Genomic DNA, 19,946 nt, shown 5'->3' with positions numbered 1-19,946 from the left:
AAACTCATTCGCAAGGCCAGTGATGTTGTGGGGATAGAACTGGACTCTCTCACGGTGGTGTCTGAAAAGGGGTTGCTGTCTAAGTTGCATGACATCTTGGTCAATATCTCCCATCCACTACATAATGTACTGGGTGGGCACAGGAGTACATTCAGCCAGAGACTCATTCCACTGAGTTGCAGCACTGAGCGTCATAGGAAGTCATTCCTGCCTGTGGCCATCAAACTTTACAACTCCTCTCTTGGAGGGTCAGACACCCTGAGCCAATAGGCTGGTCCTGGACTTATTTCATAATTTACTGGCGTAATTTACATATTACTATTTAACTATTTATGGTTCTATGACTATTATTTATGGAGCAACTGTAACGAAAACCAATTTCCCCCGGCATTAATAAAGTATGACTACTATTAGGATTTTAGAGAGACATATGTTGCCATCAAGGCGATGTCTCTTCCTGGGATGTCCATGCTTATTTCAGCAGGACAATGCCAGAGCACATTCTGCATGGGCTACAACAGCGTGTCTTTGTAGACACAGTGCGTGTGCTTGCCTGGCCTGCTGCCAGTCCAGATCTATCTCCTATTAAAAATGTATGGCGCATCATGAAAAGGAGAATCAGACAACAGAGACCACGGATTGTTGAGCAGCTGAAGTCTTATAACAAGCAAGAATGGACAAAATTTCCAATTGCAAATCTACTACAATTAGTATCGTCAGTTCCAAAACGATTAAAAATTGTTATTAAAAGGAAAGGTGATGTAACACAATGATAAACATGCCTTTGTCCCAACTTTTGTTGGGAGTGTGTTACAGCCATCAAATTCTAAATTTGTGTATGTTTACAAGATACAATTAATTTGGTCAGTAAAACTATTGAAAATCTTTTCTTTGTACTTTTGTCAGTTAAATAAAGGTTCACATGAATTAACATATCACAGATTTTTGTTTTTATTGCATTTTGGAAAATATCCCAACTTTTCTGGAAATGGGGTTTTTAGTTTGCTTTTTTAATCCGGCAGTATATGAAGTAATTTGTCCACGAATATATGCTTTAAAAGTATCCCATAGTGTCCCACTAGAAATATCCTCTGTAGAATTCATTATGAAGAAAAAATTAATCTGTTCCTCAATAAACTTGACAAAATCCGAATCTTGAAGCAAAGTGGTATTAAATCGCCATTGTGTAGAACTAGTAGATGTATCCCTTGACTTAATAGTTTCAATGGCGTATGATCAGAAACAGCAATGGAATCGTATTTACAACCAGTAACAAGTGGAATTAATCGTGAATCGAAAATAATTGATTCTTGAATAGTGATGATATACATGTGGAAAAAAATGAGAACTCTCTCATTTGGATGCAAGAGTCTCCAAATTTCTGAGATTCCAGAGTCAGTTGTAAAAGAGTTAATAAGGGTAGCCGATTTATTCATAAGTACTTGATTGGACATGGATCTGTCCATCAAAGGATTTAAACAACAGTTGAAATCTCCACCCAAAATCAACATATAATCATTTAAATTAGGAAGAGATGTAAAGAGATTCTTTAAAAAATTCGGGACAGTCAACATTTGGGGCATAAACATTAAGCAGACAACCTTTTTGTTAAATAACTAACCAATAATTAATAAAAATCTGCCATTCGGGTCTGAAACCATCTCATGATGCAAAAATGAAATTGACAAACCTATAAAAATAGAAACACCTTGTACTTTGGCCTGTGAATTCGAGTGGTACTATTTGTCCTTCCAGAACCTAAAAAAAATGCTGATTATCCTCTTTCTGGACATGAGTTTCTTGGTCAAAGATAATGTGAGCATTCATCCTATGGAATACTTTAAAAAAATTTTTCTTCTGTTTACTGGGGTGGTTTAAGCCATTCGTATTCCAAGAAACCAAATTAATAATCTTATCCATCGTACTGAACTCGAGCATAAGGTATGTAAAGGGTTAACCAGAGTACAAACTCATGACCCCGGAAGAGGAAAAAAGGTCCAAAGAGGAACCGGAAGTTGCAACATTTCAGACATTTTGGTAGTTTCAGGTCTGCTCATTTAAAAAGAAAAAGTAAATTTAAAAAGAACAAAAGTACCTCCCTCCTCCCCCAAAAACCCAGAAAAAAGCCAGAAAGTGGCCAAAGCTACATCTACAGCTAACTCTAACCCCAGCTTTCCAGAAGGCGACCCAAAAGAAATATGTTTATTATAAGAAAAACCACCCATATTCAAAAAAGTGGAAAAAAAAGTTACTATAAAGGTAAGGAAAAGATTACAATTACAAACATAAAATAGTTACTTCTTACTCGTATTTCAAAAAAAAAGATCAAGCGCCAGTTCATATTATTGGTTTCTCATATATAAATGATTGGAAGTGACGAGAAAAAAAGAGAGAATTCTAGGAAGAAGAAGAAAACAATCTACCATTTAAAAATATAATACTTCTCCAGTAACATTGCAAAAAAAAAGTAAAATGAGCATTAAAATTGTAACTAAATAACTCAAGAAAAAATATGAAAAGTGAGATATACAAAATAACTAACAAAAAAGCATACTATCATTTAAAAATATAGAGTGTACCTACACTACAAGATCAAGGCAGAAAACCCTCAGAACATAAAGTTCTAATTTTACAAACTAAATATTAACATTTTTTTAAAAAGGAAACGAAAAACAGATCAAAGGCGAGGGGAAAAAAAAATGCATTAATTAGTCCTCAACAGAGGGAGACAGATTGTCAAGAAAACTTTGAGCTTCGGTTGGAGTTTTGAACAAGCTACGAGAATTATCCGGCATATCAATTCTCAAACAGGCTGGGAACAGTAACGCTATTTAATAGCCCTGATGATAAAATTCTGACATCTGTGGTTTAAAAGCCATCTGTTTTTTTCCAATAGTACTTGGTTGTAATCTTCGACAATTCGAAATTTAAAACTTTGAAACTCAATCATGCCTTTCTGCTGAGCAGCTCGAATCACTTGTTCCTTATGATGAACATAATGAAACCGAACGATGACTGACTTCGGTTTGGCCAGTTTCGCCGGTTTAAATCGTAAAGAACGGTGTGGGCGATCTAACAGTGGGGGTTCCTTCAATATGCCTGGACCAAACACATCTGCTAACAATTTAGAAAAATATTTAGTAGGATCTCCCGTCTCAACATCTTCAGGAAAACCGATTATTCGCAAATTCTATCATCGAGAGTGATTTTCAAGATCAATAGTCTTAGCTTCATAACACTCCAGCTGTTGAGTTACCGAAGTTAAGCTTTTATTCGATCCCTTTTGCGGCCATCTTCATCTAGTTCCGCGATTCTAATTTGTTGTTGATCGATTTCACGTCTGAAAGATCATCTTGAGTCATTTTCATCACATCTTCAATTACGGCAAGTCTTCGATTAACTGTATTGTCTAGAAGCTCCTCTTACTTTTTTTAATTTGGTGTTGTCTATTAGTTTATAATTCTCTGCTTTTTATTTACAGAGATTAATACCAAGAGTGGAATTTCTGGATCTAAGTTACAATGAAATAACAGTTATGGAGAATTTACAGGTAGATTACATGGTTATGTAGACCATGTTTCTGTGAAGTGCCAGAACTGCTAATTGCTACTTATAAGTAACACACAAAATGCTGGAGGTACTCAGCAGGCCAGGCAGCATTTATGTAAAAGAGTAAACAGTTGATGTTTCAGGCCGAGGCCCTTCATCAGGACTGGAGAAAATAGTTGAGAAGGTGAGGGGAAGGGAGGAAGAAATATTAGGTAGTAGCTGGTGAGTGAAACTGGTAGAGGGGAAAGGGTGAAGTAAAAGAGCTGGGAAGGTGATTGGTGAAAGAGATAAAGGGCTGGAGAAGGGGAATCTGATAGGAGAGGACAGAAGGCCAATGAAGAGCAGGAAGGGGAAGGAATACCGGGGGAGGTGATAGGCAGATAAGGTGATAAGGTGAGAAAAGAGAATGGGGAATGGTGAATGCGGGGGTGGTGGGCCATTACCGGAAGTTAGAGAAATCGATGTTTATGCAATCAGCTTGGAGGCTGCCCAGACGAAATATAAGGTTCTGGTCCTCCAACCTGAGTGTGGGCCTCATTGCAGCAATAGAGGAGGCCCTGGACTGACAGGTCAGAATGGGAAGTGGAGTGAAAATGGGTGGCCACCAGGAAATCCTGCTTTTTCTGGTGGCGAGAGCACAGGTGCTCGGTGAAGTGGTCTTCCAATTTACATTGGGTCTCACTGATGTGCAGGAGGCCACACTGGGAGGACCAGATGTGGTCGATGACCCCCAACAAATTCACAGGTGAAGTGTCACTTTGCCTGGAAGGACAGTTTGGGGATCTGAATGGTAGTGAGGGAGGAGATGTAGGGGCAGATGTAGCACTTATTCCGCTTGCAAGAATAAGTGCCAGGAGGGAGATAACTGGGAGGATGAATGGACAAGGGAGTTGTGTCGGGAGTGATCCCTGCAGAAAGTCGAAAGTGGTGGGGGGGGGGAAGGAAAGGTATCTTGGTGTTGAGGTCCTGTTGGAGATGGCTGAAGTTACGGAGAATTATGGACGTGGAGGCTGGTGGGGTGGTAGTTGAGGACAGGAGGAACCCTATCCCTGGTGGGATGACAGGAGGGCAGACGTGTGAAAGGAAGAGATGTGGGTGAGGGCTGCGGTGATGGTGGAGGAAGGAAAGCCCTTGTACTTGAAGGAGGAGGACATCTCCTTCGTTCTGGAATGAAAAGTGTCATTCTGAGAGCAGGTGTGGCGGAGATGGAGGAATTGAGAGAAAGGAATGACATTTTTATAAGTAACGGTGGGAAGAGCTATAGGTCAGATAGCTCTGAGAATCAGTGGGTTTATAATAGACATCAGTAGTTAAGCTGTCTCCAGAGATGGACAGATTGAGAAAGGGGAAGGAGGTATTAGAAATGGACCAGGTAAATTTTTGAAGGCAGGGTGGAAGTTGGAGGGAAAGTTTATGAAGTCGATGAGCTCAGCATGGGTGCAGAAAGCAGCACCAATGCTGTCATCGATGTAGCGAAGGAAAAGAGTGACAGCAGTGTAGGCTTGGAACATAGACTGTTCCACGTAGCCCACAGAAAGGCAGTCATAGCTGGGACCCATGCAAGTGCCCATGGTGACACCTTTTGTTTCAAGGAAGTGGCAGGAGTCAAAGGGGAAATTATTGAGAATTCTGCCGGATGGAGGAGAGTGGTGGTGGGGATGAACTGGTTAGGTCTGGTGTCCAGAAAAAAACGGAGAGCTTTGAGGCCTTCCTGATGGGGAATGGAGGTGTAAGGGGCAGGATATCTATAGTGAAAATAAGGTGATCGCGGCCAGGGTATTTGAAATCATTGAAAAGATCAAGCGTGTGTGAAGTGTCATGGATGTAGGTAGTAAGGGACTGAACCGGGGGGGGAGAGGACACAGTTTTAAGGTACTTAGAAGTAGGTACAGAGGAGACATCAGGGGTAAGTTTCTTTTATGCAGAGAGTGGTGAGGGCGTGGAATGGGCTGCCGACAGCAGTGGTGGAGGCAGATACGATAGGATCTTTTAAGAGTATCCTAGGAACATAGAAACATAGAAAATAGGTGCAGGAGTAGGCCATTCGGCCCTTCAAGCCTGCACCGCCATTTATTATGATCATGGCTGATCATCCAACTCAGAACCCCGCCCCAGCCTTCCCTCCATACCCCCTGATCCCCGTAGCCACAAGGGCCATATCTAACTCCCTCTTAAATATAGCCAATGAACTGGCCTCAACTGTTTCCTGTGGCAGAGAATTCCACAGATTCACCACTCTCTGTGTGAAGAAGTTTTTCCTAATCTCGGTCCTAAAAGGCTTCCCCTTTATCCTCGAACTGTGACCCCTCGTTCTGGACTTCCCCAACATCGGGAACAATTTTCCTGCATCTAGCCTGTCCAATCCCTTTAGGATTTTATACATTTCAATCAGATCCCCCCTCAATCTTCTAAATTCCAACGAGTACAAGCCCAGTTCATCCAGTCTTTCTTCATATGAAAGTCCTGCCATCCCAGAAATCAATCTGGTGAACCTTCTTTGTACTCCCTCTATGGCAAGGATGTCTTTCCTCAGATTAGGGGACCAAAACTGCACACAATACTCCAGGTCTGGTCTCACCAAGGCCTTGTACAACTGCAGTAGTACCTCCCTGCTCCTGTACTCGAATCCTTTCGCTATAAATGCCAGCATACCATTCGCCTTTTTCACCGCCTGCTGTACCTGCATGCCCACTTTCAATGACTGGTGTATAATGACACCCAGGTCTCGTTGCACCTCCCCTTTTCCTAATCGGCCACCATTCAGATAATAATCTGTTTTCCTATTTTTGCCACCAAAGTGGATAACTTCACATTTATCCACATTAAATTGCATCTGCCATGAATTTGCCCACTCACCCAACCTATCCAAGTCACTCTGCATCCTCTTAGCATCCTCCTCACAGCTAACACTGCCACCCAGCTTCGTGTCATCCGCAAACTTGGAGATGCTGCATTTAATTCCCTCATCCAAGTCATTAATATATATTGTAAACAACTGTGGTCCCAGCACTGAGCCTTGCGGTACCCCACTAGTCACCGCCTGCTATTCTGAAAAGGTCCCGTTTATTCCCACTCTTTGCTTCCTGTCTGCTAACCAATTCTCTATCCACATCAATACCTTACCCCCAATACCGTGTGCTTTAAGTTTGCACACTAATCTCCTGTGTGGGACTTTGTCAAAAGCCTTTTGAAAATCCAAATATACCACATCCACTGGTTCTCCCCTATCCACTCTACTAGTTACATCCTCAAAATTCTATGAGATTCGTCAGACATGATTTCCCTTTCACAAATCCATGTTGACTTTGTCCGATGATTTCACCGCTTTCCAAATGTGCTGTTATCACATCTTTGATAACTGACTCCAGCAGTTTCCCCACCACTGACGTTAGGCTAACCGGTCTATAATTCCCCAGTTTCTCTCTCCCTCCTTTTTTAAAAAGTAGGGTTACATTAGCCACCCTCCAATCCTCAGGAACTAGTCCAGAATCTAAGTATATGGAGCCTGGAAAAATAAGAGGACTGTGGATAACCCTAGGTAATTTCTGTAGTAAGGACATGTTTGGCATAGCTTTGTGGGCCAAAGGGCCTGTATTGTGCTGTAGGCTTTCTATGTTCTATGTTTCTAAAACTGAGTTAAGGTATGACAGATACAAGTTCAGTGGGGCAGGAAGAAGCAGAAACTATGGGTCTACCTGGACAGACAGGTTTGTGGATCTTGGGTAGGAGGTAGAAACGGGAGGTCTGGGTTAAGGGAACTTATCAGGTTGGTGGCAGTGGATGGAAGATCCCCAGAGTTGTGATGGAGTGGAAGATAGTGGCCTGGTGCTCCTCAGTGTAGTTACTACTTGCACATGACTGGTTAACCAACAAAGTTGCCAGTGAAGCACGTACATAATGCTGGAGGAACTCAGCAGGTCAGGCAGCACATACAGTGGCATGCAAAAGTTTGGGCACCCCTGGTCAAAATTTCTGTTACTGTGAATAGCTAAGCGAGTAAAAGATGAACTGATTTCCAAAAGGCATAAAGTTAAAGATGACACATTCCTTTGATCATGTGATTGAATTCAACTTGAAATTTGATAAGGAGAAACTAAAATCTGAGGTAGCAGTATTTCAGTGGAGTAAAGGAAATTACAGAGGTATGAGAGAGGAGTTGGCCAAAGTGAATTGGAAGGAGATGCTGGCAGGGATGTCAGCAGAGCAGCAATGGCATGAGCTTCTGGGAAAAATGAGGAAGGTGCAGGATGGATGTATTTAAAAAACAAAAAAATACTCAGATGGCAAAATAGTACAACTGTGACTGACAAAGGAAGTCAAAGCTGATGTAAAAGCAAAAGAGAGGGCACACAACAAAGCAAAAATTAGTGGGAAGAGAGAGAATTGGGAAGCTTTTTAAAAACCTACAGAGAGCAACTGAAAGAATCATTAGGAGGGAAAAGATGAAATATGAAAACAAACTTGCAAGCAATATCAAAGGATAGTAAAAGCTTTTTACAAGTATGTTTTTAAAAAAGTGAGATGAGAGTAGATGTAGCACTGTTAGAAAATGAGGCTGGAGAAATAATAATGGGGGACAAGGAGATGGCAGATGAACTAAATGAGTGTGTTGCATCAGTCTTCATTGTGGAAAACACTATCAGTGTGCCAGATGTTGAAGGGTGTGAGGGAAAAGAAATGAGTGCAATTTCTATTACAAGGGAGAAGGTGCTCAAAAAGCTGAAAGACCTAAAGGTACATAAGTCACCCAGACCAGATGAACTGTACCCAAGGGTTCTGAAAGAGGTAGCAGTAGAGATTATGGAGGCATTAGTAATGATCTTTCAAAAATCTTGGATTGGACAATTGAAAATGTGCAAATTGCACTCTTTAAGAAAGGAGGGAGGCAGCAGAAAGGAAGTTATGGACCAGTTAGCCTGACCTCAGTGGTTGGGAAGATGTTGGAGTAAATTGTTAAGGGTAAGGTGATGGAGTACTTGGTGACACAGGGCAAGATAAGACACAGTCAGCATGGTTTCCTTAAGGGAAACCCTTGCCTGATGAACCTGTTGGAATTCTTTGAGGAGATTACAAGTAGGATAGATAAAGGGATGCAGAGGATGTATATTTGGGCTTTCACAAGGCCTTTGACAAGGTGCCACGCATGAGGCAACTTGTCAAGTTAAGAGCCCTTGGTATTACAGGAAAGTTACTGGCACGGTTAGAGCATTAGCCGATTGGTAGGAGGCAGCGAGTGAGAATAAAATGATCCTTTTTTGGTTGGCTGCCAGTGACTAGTAATGTTCTGCAGTGGTCACTGTTTGGACTGCCGCCTTTTTATGCTGTATATCAATGATTTAGATGATGGAATAAATGGCTTCATTGTCAAGTTTGCAGATGATATGAAGATTGGTGGAGGAGCAGGTAGTGTTGAGGAAACACTGCAGAAGGACTTGGACAGATTAGGAATGAGCAAGAAGTGGCAAATGAAATACAATGTTGGAAAATACATGGTCATGCACATTGGTGGTAGAAATAAATGTGCAGACTATTTTCTAAATGGAGAGAAAATCCAAAAAATCTGAGATGCAGAACACACTAAAGGTTAACTGGCAGGAAGAGTTAGTGGTGAGGAAGGGAAATGCACTTTTAGCATTGATATTAAGAGGTCTAGAATACAAGAGCAAGGATGTTATGTTGAGGCTTTATAAGGCACTGGTGAGTCCTCACATTGAGTATTGTGAACAGTTTTGGGCTCCTCATCTAAGAATAGATATGTTGGCATTGGAGAGGATTCAGAGGAGGTTCACAAGGATGATTCTGGGAATGAAAGAGTTATCATACAAGGAACATTTGATGCCTCTGGGTCTGTGCACTTTAGAATTTAGAAGGATGAGGGGGGAGATCTCATTGAAACTTTTCGAATGCTGAAAGGCCAAGACAGAGTGGATGTGAAAAGGATGTCTTCCATGGTGGGGGAGACTAGGGCAAGACAGCACAGCCTGAGGATAGCGGGGCGTCCATTTAAAACAGAGATGCGGGGAAATTTCTTTAGCTAGTTGGTGGTGAAGTTGTGAAATTTGATACCACAGACAGCTGTGGAGGCCAGGTTGGGTGAATTTAAGGCAGAGATCGATAGTTTCTTGATTGGACACAGCATCAGAGGTTATGGGGAGAAGGCCGGGGAGTGGGTCTGTGGAGGGAGAAAAAGGATCAGTCATGATTGAATGGTGAAGCAGACTCGACGGGCTAATGGCCTAATTCTGCTCCTATTTCTTGTGGTCTATGGTAATCAAGCTCTCCCCACATCAGGAATTTGGCACATTGGACTTTCAAAATCTTCAGTCATTTTACTTTTTGTTAATGCTGTTTTTCTTTGAAGTAACTAGAGTTTCTAATTTGTTTTCCTTCTTGGCTGCACAATGCTTTAGCGTTACACAGCTCATAATTTTTGTACTGATTCATTTTGATTGTAATTGGTGCAACACATTATTTTGTTGTTGCTGTTGGCACTCAGTGCCTCATGGCTGCTGAACTTTGAGATGTGAGATCTGTTCTGAGCCCATCCCATTTCGCACAGTTGTATAACTCGTGATTTGCTGGGCTATTTGACAGAGCAGCGAGAGTCCAGTACTTTTGGTGAACCTAAGGTTGTATATTAGTCCAGACCAGGTTAAAAAGTATGATTTATGAGGCAGTTTGAGTCAGGAGTTGTGATCTTGTGATAATGTGCTGAATGAGTTTGAAGAATATATGTGCTCAGAATTTAGGGTAGTTGGTCTGTGGGTATGTGAGCTAAGTTTATCAGACAGTTTAAATTAATTAAAAGACTTCCTCTCTTTGTGATAATGAGGACTAGATGTTTAGCAAATACCTGGTCACTAGTTTTCCTGCGTACAAATTAGAGGTGCTTATTGAAGAATAACCACTAAACTTCTGCATTATTTGATTAATTTGGACTTCTGCTTAATCAGATTCTTAATGTTCTTTCACTGTTTTCTTTCCTTTCAGCATCTTTATAATCTCATTCATTTGGATTTGTCATTCAACAAGCTCACGTTATTGCAAGGTGTTCATACAAAACTCGGAAACATCAAAACTTTGAACTTGACAGGAAATCAATTGGAAAGTCTGTCTGGTCTGAACAAACTTTACTCATTAGTTAACTTGGATCTTGGTGACAATAAAATATCACAGGTAATTTTACATGTTTGGGATATTTGTGTAAAATATTGTAAATGCTCCCAACATTTTTGGCCTGTGCTGAAATATTGTATTAAAAATTGGCCTCCATAGTTTATGAAGAATGTCAAAGGGAGTAGCAGAAAAAATTGCTAATAATTATGTGGTAATGATGGCAACAAGAGCAGATTATTCTCCTTGGAGGAAAATGGGTTAAGTGAAGGTTTGATGAATTTAAATTCACTTTCATGATCTGAAGTGGCTGGCACAACCAGCATTTATTGCCTGTCCCTAACTGTTCTTGAGAGTCATGAACTGTCACTGTAAACAGTTACACTAGATCTAGTGAAGTTGCTGTGACATTAAAATTGGGGCTAGAATTTAGACCCAGGGAAGTGAAGGGCTGTCAGTCATAGTCATACTTTATTGATCCCGGGGGAAATTGGTTAAAATTGGCAGTGTATGCTTGTGTTATGATGGTGTGTGATTTTGAGGGGAAGTTGCAGGTTGTTGTTAACTTTGTTCTTGGTAGTAGGCGAAGTGTAGTCAAGAGCCTGGGTGGGTAATATACAGGTCCACAATCCCTTTTCCGAAATCCTTGGGGCCAGTTGCATTTCGGAATTCAGAATTTTTTGGATTTCAGACCCCCCCCCCCCCGATACCAAAAAACACATATGCTCAAGTCCTTTATTTAACCTGTCTCAGTGCGGTGGACTTTAGGACCCAGCGGTGCACCAAACCAACGCACATCCTCCCATATACTTTAAATCATCTCTAGATTACTTATAATACCTAATACAATGTAAGTGCTATGTAAATAGTTATACTATATTGTTTGGGGAATAATGACAAGAAAAAATTTTATTTCCAACAAAACATTCAAAACATAAAAATATACAGCTAACGAACCGAGTCAAACACATGGTAAATAACTTATTGGAATAACTGTAGAACGTCACTGTCACTATAAAACTTCACTAACTTTTTTTTCTGTTTATTTAAATCATATACAGTGGTAGTTCCGACACTATTTTCTTCAGTAAGACGCCACACAGACACACCACGAGCAAGCTTCTGCAATAACTCCACTTTCTGTGTTATTGATAATGATAGATGCTTCCTTTTTTTTCCTCATTGTTACCCATAGGGGTATCTGCAGCTCTTTTTGACATTTTCACAGTGAAATTAAACACAAAGTCAACAGTGAACACAAAATATCAGCAAATGCACGTGTAACTAGTCTGAACGCTGAGCCACAACTGACGTCCGGCGGCCTCTGCTAATGCTGCCACATCACAGCTGAGTGACGTCAGCTGTTGGCGAAAAAACTTTGGTTTTCAGAGCTTTTTGGATTTCAGAATTTCGGATAAAGGAATGTGCACCTGTAGTCCATTTTTAGAGCTGGCATACACTGCAGCTTCCAGGCACTAGTGGTGGAGGGAATGAAAGTTTTCAGGTGGTTGATGGGGTGCCCATGAAATACGTTGTTTTGTCCTAGATGGTGCAGAACTGATTGAGGAATGTTGCTGCTGCACTCATCCACACAATGAAGGCTATCCTATAATTTCATAATTTTTCTTATAGATATCTTGTAGCGAGTGATGCCAGGCCATGAAGTAACAGATTGTGTATATATTTCATCTGGTGCTATACTGTATGTTCACTGCATTCCATGATGCCCAAGTTTGAGCTGCTGCTTCTGGATCTGTTCTGTTTAGAATGGTGGTAGTGCCACACACCTGGAAGGGAAGACTTTGTCTCCACAAGGGTTGTGCTGTGGTTACTTCTACCAGTTACTATCATGGATGGAGAGGTCTACCACAGAAAAGGATTGGTGACGATGAGGTTGAATGGGTATTATCCCAATTTTGATTGACTTGATCTTTGCCACATATCCATTCTGGCAGCTGGCCTTCGGCTGTGCCAATACAACCAAGCCACTCCTGTTGATAGACTGTCTCCGTCTAGAGTACGTTTTGTGCCCTTGGTATTTTCAGGGATTTTTCTAAATGTGCAGTGATGGGAAGCACTGGTTTATGGTTAATAAGTAGGCTGAGGGCAGTAACTAGGAAGAGGTTATTTTGCCCTAGTTTGACTTGATTCCATGAGATTACACCGGGTCTGGAGTCAACGCTGAGAGCTCTGTACCACTGCCACTGTGTCTCCATTGCCCTTGATTCTCTTCTGCCATTGGCGCAGGAGGTACCCAGGCATTGTGATGGAAGAATCTTGTTACATTAGGCATGTCTAGTCTGTTAATCAGATTGGTAAATTGACAAGAGTGCTGTGAAGTCTCAGTTACTAAGTACAATTAAGATGGCGATGACTAGACTAAAATTTTAACAGATGTTTGGTTAGAGCAGGGAAGTGAAACCCAAGGTAAAAGATCAGACATGATCTTATTACATAGTGCAAGTAAGCAGGGCCAAATGCAACACTCTTGTTTCTAATGTTTTAATACTGCAATGAACTTCAAATGTCAATTCTTGAAAAATCACTTTGAAATCAAGTTTGTTTGATGAAGGATATTATTTTTAAACACCTAACTACCTGCACAATTCAATTGCAATCTGGTCACACGACAGGGTAAGTAACATGTGAAAGGCACTGAAGGAGATTAGTGCCGGTGCAGAGCATTTGTTGTTCATCTTTATACGTACAGGTAGAGAATATCAAAAAGCTCAAAAGAAAAAGATACTGAACTTTTCATCTCACAGTTGACTCCAAAACTTAGGTTGATGCAAAGAAGATTGAGAGTTCTCAAGCCAACATCAATAATCTTTTCATAAATTAAGGTTTCTGAAGGGTATGGATTGAAGTTTGGGTGGGTGAGCTTTCTAGATAGGAATTATCTTGAACAAAATAATTACAATATTACAATGTTCAAAGTAAAATTATCAGTACATTTGTTACTATATACTACCTTGAGATTCGTGTACTTTATATATACATACATTCAGTAATTGTGCTGCAAATGCTCTTTTGATATGCTATTAGATTATTGGTATACTTCTACAAAATAATCAGTTTATATTTCAATTGATTAGTCAGTTTTGACAGATGAAATGGTGACTGTTACCGTCATTGTCTCGCCAGTTTACCAATTCCTTGATGATGAGGCTAATTTAGTATTGGTTGCCTGAATTCTCCTTGTGACTTTCATGGAGAAAAACATCTTTGGTGTTGACCTGCTACTTTGCCCATCTTGATTGTTGTTATCTCTGCTCTATCCGGTAACCAGAAATGCTTTTTAAAATGTTAAGGATGCTTTATTGGCCATAGTTAATTACATTCATATGTAATTTTCCTTGTGTGTAATTTGTTTGGCTTTCCAACACATTTCCTTACTCAAAGACCGTTAGTGAATCAGATGGGTATTTATGACAATGCAATGGTTTCATGATTTGCCAATACTGAGCCCATTGGAATCAACTTTAGATTTCTCAGCTGCAAAGTTAACATTCGAACTTTTTTCCACAGGACTCTACTGGTCCAGTAATTTTACCATTTCAATAGAAGGAAAAGCTTAACTACTTTGATTATACTTTGCTCTATTCTTTAAACTTTAATAACTGTTTAACTTGTATTAAACAATTAAATCACTTTAAACACCTAAACAGAAACTTTATAATAAAAATGATAAACCAATCGTCTGTTTTAAAAAAAACACTTGGGTTTGCTCTTAACGTTTTCTTGCAGCCAGTATTGTCCATCGAGCTTCACACACCAGTATCAGATCTAACTTGTCCAGTTTAATGGGTGTTTTTTTTTTCAGCATTTTGGTGTCAGATCTGTTTTAAGATGCGTGTGTGTGTCCCCTTAATTAAGTGTGTACAATTGTACACACTATGCCCTTTATTCACAAAGTTAATATGTCCAGGGTAATATAAACATATTTTCTAGTGTTTCATGCAAAATGTATTGACACAGAATAATTATTTTCAGATAGAAGAAATTAAAAGCATCGGGAGTTTGCCCTGCCTTGAGAAGGTCTTTCTAAATAACAACCCTTTGAGCATCATTCCTGATTACAGAACAAAGGTTCTCGCACAATTTGGCGACCGTGCCTCAGAGGTAACAATGAATAATAACAATTAAGTTCAAAGTAGAAATGTGTAACAGTTTTGTACTGTTCATTTAATGGCAATTGAGTTTTCCAGCTTAAATTTTTTGATTGTTTGCAACCTGCAGTGGATTTCTATCTAAATTGTTGGAGAAAATTCACCAAGACAAACTTTTAATTAAGATTAAGATTGTTGAACCAAGTGTATACCTCAGATAAATATTATGTGGAGATTTGTGGCAAATATGAATACATGATATATGTACAGTATCTGAAATACATCTTATGGTTTGATGATGAACGTCAATAGAAAATAAATTACAGAAAAAGATTGTTGAACCATTTTATCTGTGTAGTTTGGAGATTCTCTAGTTATTTAAATATGGAGTAGTACTTCCCTGCAAAGCTATTCACCTTTTTTTGAGAAATCTGATGGGGTGAGATAACTTGATTTTTTTTTTTTAATCACTGTAGACCCTCTTGGCTTTTAACAAAAAATGTGTAAATGCCAAGAATGCTTTGCACTCTTCTGTCCACAAGCTTGATTTTTCCCTTTAAATTTGAGAACTTTTTATTTCATTATTACAATATCTATAACTGAATTGTTATTTTTCTTTAGTTTCTAAGCATCACCTTAAAATCTGATGGTCTGTGTAGGAGCCATGTATCTATTTTCTATCTCTGTTTTTTGTGTTGTGTAATTATTATGGGTTTTGGTAATTTGTCACATGGGTTGGTCTGGTAGAATAAGTATCATTACATATTCATGCTTTGTCCTACTTAATTAGTTGATGGAGAGCAGAGGATGATGTATTTTTTTTGTTGACTGCTAATTTGAATGCTAATTACTCTTATTCCACTATATTGCTAATTTAGTTTTGTGAGTTATTGTTATATAAGATAGTTTGTCTTTGGTTGTGCAATAAAGGATCAAACTTACTTTTTTCGACTTGGAACTCAGTTATTTGTAAGCACGCCATACAGTGTCAAGTCCTCGCTCAGTCTCTCAGTGGTTTTGGTTTGCTTTTCAAGTAACTGCTACAGCCTGAGTTCAAAGATTTAAAATCTTGGCTGCATTGATTGTGGATGCTATTGGTTAATAGGTCCTGGATTAATAAGGGATTCAAAGGACAAGAGGAGAAGGCAGGGGAATGGGGTTCAGACAGATGATAAATCAACCATGATGGAATGGGAAAGCCAACTTGATGTGCCAAATGGCCTAATTATGCTCCTGTATCTTATGGCCATATGGTCTTGTGCTTTTGTTATGAACTTTTAAAAATTCCCCATTCCCTAAATGCTGATGGACACAGCAGATTGAAAGTTACCATAATTGTATACTATTTAAGGGACCTAAAGTCTATTTAACCTGACATTTGTCAGCAAAGTGCTGGGGCACATTATCAAGTATGTGCTGTAGATTACTGGCTGTGGTCAACATGATGTACGAAAGAACAAACAGCAATATTGTCCTTAGGTGGATAAACCATTTGTATGCACTATATTGGGTTTTAAAGGACATTTACCCGAGTATTGTACAAGGGGTTGTGCAATAATTATAAGAGATCGTGGGTTATGTTAACTGTAGGACAGGACTGGTAAAACAATGGAAGTGAACAGTTCACTTTCAAGTGGGTAAATTATGATGTCTAAACTGGGCCCTCGGGTGCTCAAGTTGTACATTGACGGATATTTGCAATGATCTGAAGCTATAAGGAATAGTGAATTAAGGAATAGATATGAGAAGATTGTATAGTGTGTGCAGATGTCTTGAGTGAGAAATAAATGAATATAAAGTATACTGTGGAGAAAATTTTTCACTTCATACTTTTGTAGTTAGAAACTGCTAAATGTTCATGTCTTGGGGGAATTTGCAGATGGAATAAGAAACTGGGACTATTGCGAAGGGATTGGAATACAAAAATGAGTAAGACTTAATTTGGAGTGTTGCATATAGTTTTGGTTTCCTTATCAGTACTAAATTTGGTTATCCTGGAGTTGGCACAGTATAAATTTGCAAGATTGCTTCTTGTAATGATGAGTTCCCCTTTGAAACTGGAATGAACAGAACAAGTTTGCACTTATTGGCATTTAGACCATATATGATTCCATAGATTCCATTTATAGCACTTATTAGGCTTCAGCTTGAATGGTGCATACATTTTATTTACCACATTATAAGAAGGCTATTATTCCTTTGGAAAATGCAAATGTGATTGAATATGCTACTAGGATTGGAGTATTGCAGCTATGAGGAAAGCTTGATTAAGCTAAGATTGTTTTTCTTTGAATTGAGGAAGTGAAGGGGGTGAGAAGTATAAAATTGAGGGGCCGAATAGAATAAATAACAGAAATGTCAGAAACCAAGAGTTGAAGTAAGTAGTTAAAGGATTACAGGGACACGAGGATAAATATTTCACCCACAAGATGGAAGAGATCAGAAGCAGGTGATCTGAAAGTATAGGTAAAAATAAAATAAAACCTCCATTTGATTTAAGAACATAGATATATATTTGAAGACCATGACTGCAAAGTTACAGATCTAATGCTGGAAGGTGGAATAATGTTGGGTGGTTCTACTGTGATTAGAATGGATATAATAACCAATTAATCTCCTGTATTGCAAATGTTTTTTTACATGGAGAGGAGCTTTTATTGGGAATTGCCTGGTAGATTTCTAGAGGCTCGCTCTTCTAAGTCAATAATGTGAAACCTGAGAACATAATCTCCAGACAAGAGGTTAGCAATTTATGATTTGGATGAGAAATATTATAGTGCAGATGTCTTTGAAAATCTTTGCCTCCAGTAAGATGACCATAGGGTTATGAAAATTGGGTGATACAGTGAATGAGGCAAAAATCATAATCTTATTGAGGCTTGCTCCTGATTTTACTGTTCTTCTTGTAGGTCTGCCTGGATAATACTGTTACAACAGGAAAAGAACTGGATACAGTTGAGGTGCTGAAGGCAATTCAGAAAGCCAGAGAAGCAAAAGATCGAATGAATAGTACAGATAAAAAAGTAAGATTATTGTAATAACTTTTCTGAATTTTATTTTGAATGATTGTGGTGTTGTTGAATAATGAATACAGAATTAAAAGCAATGAAGGTGAGGTGGAAATTAGGGTGAAAGTTGAAACTGTGTTGCTGGCTTTACTTCCCTGATAGTCTTCCTAGGCATGAATAACCACATTGTGTATTATTGAATAGATTTGATATTGTTTGCTTTGTAGTTGTTATGCCTGAAATCTAATGATTTTGGTGTCTATGTAGTATTTGATTGTAGTGCCAATATGCTCTAATGCTCTTTAAGTAATAGAATTTAATTTATAAAGTAGGAGGGTAAGGGGTTTTGGACTCTCTGATGCTTTTTGCCCTTGCCCTTCCAGCTTGCTTGCTGAAATAGTGGTCCAACTCTGCTCTATTAAACTTGGCAATGTGTGTAGTCTTAAAGTGCATTTTTTTTGTTAGATCAGTGAGGAAACAAGACTTGCTGCTCAAGGGTCCAAACCCAACTTCTCTTCCTGTGTTGCTTGTCCTCCTTCTCCTGTGCTGCACCATGCTGCCAGCTCCAGCCAAGGTAATCATGTATGTATCGGGCTGCTGGTGTGGACCTTTTTTTTGGCTCTAGTGCTTGCTTATCTGTGTTAATGTGTGCATACTACTATTTCTAATTTGTACACAAAGTATTTAAGTTGCACATTTATCAAGGGCTTTTGGGTTATTTTCAAATCATGATATTTCTAGATGCATGAAAATTTCAGTTTTTCTGCAATGGTTATCACTTATGATGTTCTAGAAGTATCCTCAGGGCTGCCTTTCCACCTTTTGCTCAGCATTTAGTCATAGAAAAGTACAGCACAGGAATGGGCCCCTCGGCCCATAGAATCAATGCTGAACCATTTAAACTGCCTACTCCCATTGATCTTAACTGGGACCATACGTCTACCATCCAAGTACCTATCCAAACTTCTCTTAAACATTGAAGTCAAGTTCGCCTGCATCACTTGTGCTGGCAGCTTGTTCCACACTTGCATGACACTCTGAGTGAAGAAGTTTCCCTTAAACTTCTCACCTTTCATCCTTAACCCATGACCCCCCAGTTGTAATTCCACCCAACATCAGTGGAAAAAGCATGCTTGAATTTACCCTATCTATACCCCTCATAATTTTGCTTGTATCTCTATCAAATCTCGCAGCAACATCCTTGTAAATTTTCTCTGTACTCCTTCAATCTTCTTTACCTCTTTCTTGTAGGTAGGTGACCAAAACTGCAGACAGTATCCCAAAGTAGGCCTCACCAATGGCTTGTACAACTTCAACATAACATCACATCTCTTGTACTTAGTTCATTGATTTGTGAAGGCCAATGTGCCAAAAGCTTTCTTTACAACCCTATCTAGCTGTGCTGCCACTTTCTATATTTCCTGATCCCAATGTTCTGCTACTCTCCTCGGTGCCTTAGTATTTTTTGTTTCTAATTCTGATTTCCTGAATCTGCAGAAGCTGAATATGGGTGGGCCAATTCCTTGTATTTCTTATACCTAAAATGGGCAACATACCGAGCTTTTAAAATTCTATGCAAGTAACTTTTTAAAAACTTGCATATTAAGCAACTAAACAGTAACATAGTTGTTTGTGTGAAAGGAGCGTGCTTCTTAACATTTCCTGTCATTATAAATACCTGTTATTTTTAAAGATCCCCTTCCCTCACCTATTCAGGTAGAGCATAATAGATCATAGTGACTTGCTGCATAATTCACCTTTCTGTTTTCTTCAAATCATAGGTGCTCTGGTTTCTATAAGTGGAATAATTTATCTACTTTTTGAAACTCTTCATGATATAGAACCTCTCTTGCATCACCTCTTGACTTTCTCTGCTGTAATGTTATTCTAGTGTGGGGAGCCATCTGGAACAGAGAGTCACTGTTCAATGTTCTGTTTCTCTTGCGCTGAAAGAACTGTGGGGGGGGGGAAGTTTGGGGAGAGGAAATTGACCTTGGTTCCTGCTGAAAATTGCTGATTCAAATTCCTCAGTTGAAAAATAGTAATGGTAATTTAAAAGCTTAATTTGTCCTTTTTGATTTAAAATGTCACACTACTTTTCACTTTTTAGAAAATGTTTGGTGAAACGTTAGGTTCTGCTGGTGCTACTTAAAAGAAACAGTAAAAA

At 39.3% G+C, this 19,946-nt stretch overlaps 1 protein-coding gene across 9 annotated transcripts in view; it reads left to right on the top strand.

Annotated features, from left to right (window-relative positions):
- nisch (nischarin) overlaps positions 1-19,946 on the top strand; it is a 71,929-nt gene that overhangs the window by 36,172 nt on the left and 15,811 nt on the right. For 6 of the 9 annotated variants that reach the window (XM_072280965.1, XM_072280966.1, XM_072280971.1 and 3 more), the window contains exons 9-13: positions 3,482-3,550; positions 10,540-10,725; positions 14,656-14,784; positions 17,681-17,794; positions 18,245-18,353. In XM_072280965.1, coding sequence (XP_072137066.1) covers positions 3,482-3,550; positions 10,540-10,725; positions 14,656-14,784; positions 17,681-17,794; positions 18,245-18,353 — 607 coding nt within the window. Of the gene's footprint in view, positions 1-3,481; positions 3,551-10,539; positions 10,726-14,655; positions 14,785-17,680; positions 17,795-18,244; positions 18,362-19,946 lie in introns of all 9 variants that reach the window. The other 3 variants (XM_072280972.1, XM_072280967.1, XM_072280973.1) reach the window with 3 other exon arrangements.

This window comes from Mobula birostris, chromosome 16, assembly GCF_030028105.1.
Source record: "Mobula birostris isolate sMobBir1 chromosome 16, sMobBir1.hap1, whole genome shotgun sequence".
NCBI lineage: Eukaryota > Metazoa > Chordata > Chondrichthyes > Myliobatiformes > Myliobatidae > Mobula > Mobula birostris.
The sequence above is the reverse complement of the archived record's forward strand: the minus strand, read 5'-3'. Positions and strand labels throughout refer to the sequence as shown.